At 47.3% G+C, this 4,490-nt stretch overlaps 1 protein-coding gene across 1 annotated transcript in view; it reads right to left on the bottom strand.

Annotated features, from left to right (window-relative positions):
- Positions 1–3,851: 3,851 nt before the first annotated feature.
- The window catches only part of Slc25a33 (solute carrier family 25 member 33), a 33,364-nt gene continuing 32,725 nt past the window's right edge, over positions 3,852–4,490 (bottom strand). Inside the window, exon 7 of the mRNA XM_005353684.2 lies at positions 3,852–4,314. Coding sequence (XP_005353741.1) covers positions 4,115–4,314 — 200 coding nt within the window. The 3' untranslated portion in view covers positions 3,852–4,114. The remainder of the gene's footprint in view (positions 4,315–4,490) is intronic.

Below are 4,490 nucleotides of genomic sequence, written 5' to 3'. Positions count from 1 at the left end.
AACAACAACAACAACAAAAAACCTTTTATTTGTGTGAGTGTTTTGCTTGTGTGTGTGTCTGTGGACCACAATGGTGCCTGGTGCCCAGGGGCACCAGGTCTCCTGGAACCTGAGGGAGCAGGTTCTGAGTCATTATGTAGCTGGCAGAACCTGAACCCACATCCTCCAGAAGAAAAGCCAGTATTCTTAACAAATGAGCCATTTCTCTAGCCCCGAGTGGTGAAAACTTTTATGAGGTAAGGCCTAGTAGATGACCACGAGGGGCGTGCCTTGCAGGGGACTTTACCAGTAGATGGCCAAGAGGGGCATGCCTTGCAGGGGACTGTGGGAGTTTAGTCTCCTGCTTTCAGGCCATCAGATGGCTTTAGCTATGCTGTGCACCTGATATTGTGCTGCTGCCTCTCTAGAGGCCCCCGAACAATGGATCAATCAATCATGGACTTGAACCACTCAAACAGCCAAAACTAATCTTTCCGCCTTCTAAGCCGACTACCTCAGGCACTAGCTACTGGCCTTGAGGTAGAACATCCACCAGGCTTTCTGGCCTCCTGGCCCTCCTTCGTTCATTTATTCAGTAGGAAGGACATGCATTTTTGCAGGTCAGTTTTCCACCTGAAATCTGTGTCATCTCAAGCTAGTCATGTACAGTCTCACTGCAGACAAGGTTGCCAGGATTAACTTTCATGGGAAAATACCTGACCCCTTGGCCCAGTGCTTGGCAGATGCCGGTATGCAGTGAGGACTGATAAAGCCAGGAACATATACATGTACATACAGAGCTATGGATAAAGAAAGGGAATGGATTAGGCTAGCCTATTGCTCGTACAGAGGACCAGGTTCAATTCATGCAAGCAACAGGCAAAGCACTCATACACAGACAATAGTAAAATAAATCTTTTTTTAAAAAAATTATTTATTTTTATTTTATGTATATGGGTGTTTTGCCATGGGTGTCAGGTCTCCTGGAACAGGAATTATAGACAGTTCTGAGCTGCCATGTGGGGCTGGGAATTGAACCCAGGTCCTCTGGAAGAGCAGCCAGAGCTCTTAACCACTGAGCCATCACTTGAGCTTGGTAAAATAATTTTTTAATATAATTAAAATGAATCTCTAGGGTTGGGTGTGGTGGTGAACACTTTCAATCAAATCACGTAGGAGGCAGAGGCAGGTGGGTCTCTGAGTTTGAGGCCAGCCTGATCTGCAGAGTGAGTTCTAGTTCAGCCACAACAACACAGATCCTGTTTAAAAGTAAAGTTTTTCCAGTGAGTGAACTTGTGAAGGAGAAAGGAATACATGATGGTATTGCTCTGTGGGCAGCTCCACGATCTTTTCTACTTTAAAATTCAACGGCTTCTTTCCCTTCCTTTTCAGCTTCTCCCTTCCTGCTCTGGGTGTTGAAGTTTGTCTTCCAATGCAGAAAACTAACTTATACTAGCTCATATAAAATGTATTTATCCATATCCAAAAAACAAGTGAAAATGAAGCAGTCTACCCAAGTACGGCCACACAGTTGGGGAAGCAAAAACAAGTAGACCAGTTCAAGGTCCTCCTCAGCTACACAATGAGTTCGAGGCCAGCCTAGAATAATTGTGATCTTGTCTCAAAAAACAAAACCAAGAAACGTGGGCTGGAAAGATGGCTCAGTGGTTAAGAGCACTTATTCTTTTCTTTCCTTTCTTTTTTGTTTGTTTTTTCGAGACAGGGTTTCTCTGCGTAGTGCATTTTTTTCCTTCGAGACAGGGTTTCTCTGTAGTTTTGGAGCCTGTCCTGGAACTAGCTCTTGTAGACCAGGCTGGCCTCAACTCAGAGAGATCCGCCTGCCTCTGCCTCCTACGTTCTGGGATTAAAGGCGTGCGCCACCACCGCCTGGAGAGAGCACTTCTTGCAGGCCTGGGTTTGGTTCCCAGCACGGCGGCTCACAATTCACTGCAGTTCCAGGGGACCACACACCCTCTTCTAACCTCGAGGCACGCCCCGCACTTGTGTGCTTGTCAACAGTTGAGCAAGCACTCACACACGTAAAGTACAGAACAAAAACCAAACAGAAACCAAAACAAATGAAGGAATTAGGATAGATGCAATTATCCAGGTTTTACTAGGAGTATTAAAAACGGGCTGCTGCCTCATACCACGTCAAGCAGCTTCGAGTTTCTGGGGTGGAGACCGCTCTCCTGCGTACAGTTGTGCAGCTTAGGAGTATGGAGAGACAATTACTTGTTTTGACCTCTAGATTGCTCCTGAAGCAAATCCTGCTAAGGAGCTGGGGAACACCCACCCGTCTCCGTCTCCGTCTCCGTGACAGGAAGGACAACAAACAGAACAACACAACTGAAGATCTCCTCTGGGCTGTTCCAGAGCATCTGCAGCTGAACCTGAAAGCCCTCAGGAGGCTGCGGCATCTGTGAGATCCTGAGACATGCCCTCCCTTGTGTACTGCTTAAGCTTCTGAGTCAAAGTTGGACTGACCACTGATTTTTCTGGCCACCCTTCTTCCTGACACAGGGTCTCAGTTGTAGTCCTGGCTGACCTGGGACTCCTTATGTGGATCAGGCTGGCGCTGAGCATCTAGTTACACTCTGGTATTAGCCTTCCTATGGTCTTTTTAATCCTGTTGCATTCCTCTAAAAGTCAGGGCACAGACTGATGATGCGACCCGCTGGCAAGATTGCTTACCCAGCATGCACAAAGCCCTGCAGATAGAGTGTGGTGCACAGCCTAGTAATTCCACCACTCGGGGAGTGAGAAACAGGAGGATCGGAGTTCAAGGCTGTCTAGGCATGGTAGTGCACACCTTTAATCCCAGCACCTTGGGAACAGAGACAGGCAGATCTCTGTGGGTTCAAAGCCAGCCTGGTCTATAAAGGAGTTCCAGGCTAGCCAGGTAAACAGGACTACACAGTGAGATCCTATTTCAAACAAAGAAATAAACACAGAAGAAGTTCAGGGTTATCGCCAGCTACCTACATGGGAGTTTGAGGTCAGCCTGAACTATACAAGAGCCCGTTTTAAATAAAATCCTAGCATTTACTTATTTCATCTTGAGAGAGAGTCTCACAAAGCACAGGCTGGCCTTGAACTTAGTATGTCTGATTCTCCTGCTTACCTGAGTGCTAGGATTATACACATGTACCATCTATAATCTGGTTAAAATTCCAGTTATTTAAAAGACCTTAGGCTGGGCAGTGGCAGCTCATACCTTTCTCAAGCCAATCCCAGCAGAGAGCAAGGACGATCTCTGAGTTTGAGGCCAGCCTGGTCTACAGAGGGAGGTCCAGGACGGTCAGGGCTACACAGAGAAGCCCTGCCTTGAAGTACCTCCCCAGGGCCGCATTCCTCCGCAGCAGAGTGTGGAGGATCAACACACTACACACTCAGTGTTTGAGGCCAACCCTGGAGGCTGCAGCACCCCACACTTGCGAGCGCACCTGGGCTGAAGTAGATTTCACTCCTGCAAATACACTGAGGAGGTGAGCAGCCGATAAGCAGTGCTTTCAAACTGACTGGGGTTCAGTCAGTCAGCCCAGCGACACATATCTGCATTTTCAGCACTTGGAGACTGAGGCAGGAGAACTAAAGTCTGAGATCAGTAGCAAGTAACCCTGTCTTAAAAAAAAAGGTGGGGGGCTAAAGTCACATTTTCCTCTATTTCAGTGACTGGAAACCTAGACTATGGATAAAACTACCTGGGAACTGGAAATGTCCAGAGGGAAAGTTGTGGGAAGTTCGCCACAGTGCCACCAAACGTGACTGCTCGTCCCTGTCTGTCAGGGAGTCCTCACAGCTGCTTAGAGAAGAGGTTGTGGCTGGTTTATGGTACAGTGAGCACAAAAGAACACAAACCCAGCACAAACTTAAATTAAATAGCATGATTTAATTTACTTGCTGCTCAATCCTCAATCCTCTTAAGTTAAAAAAAAAGTTCTAATTAACTATTAACGTTAATGAATTAAAACCTTCCAGAAACATGAATCCAAAAGGCAATGTCCAACAGGTGAGACGAGCCGGGCAGTCTATGGCCTTTGCTGTTTTGGTGTGGAACACTACACATCAACGGAAAAGAAAATCTCTAGGTTTTCAGTTTTATTCTTCTAGAGCACAACTGTGTGGCCTGTGACTAAGCTCGCTCTCCCAGCAGGTACACGATGAACTCATAGGTGGACAGCACAATGGCAGTGTTGGGGATCTGCCGGATGAGCTGAGCAAACAGTCCCCGGTAGAAGGCGAGGTAACCTTCCTCCCGGAATACCAGGCGCGCCGTCTGCACGAATGACTTGTACTTGGTGCCTTCTTCCCGAAGCCGTGTCCTGATGACCTCTGTGGGAGAGACAGTGTGAGGAAGTCAAGGCTCTGTGTCTACTGGGCTTCGTGGTTCTCACCTGGACAAGGCAGTCACATGCTGAGAGGGACAAGGAAAAGCTAAGTTCTTTTTTTTTTTGGTTTTTCAAGACAGGGTTTCTCTGTAGCTTTGGAGCCTGTCCTGGAACTAGCTC

This window comes from Microtus ochrogaster, chromosome 10 (assembly GCF_000317375.1).
Source record: "Microtus ochrogaster isolate Prairie Vole_2 chromosome 10, MicOch1.0, whole genome shotgun sequence".
NCBI classification, from domain to species: domain Eukaryota; kingdom Metazoa; phylum Chordata; class Mammalia; order Rodentia; family Cricetidae; genus Microtus; species Microtus ochrogaster.
Note: the sequence above shows the minus strand (reverse complement) of the source record. Positions and strands in the feature narration are given on the sequence as shown.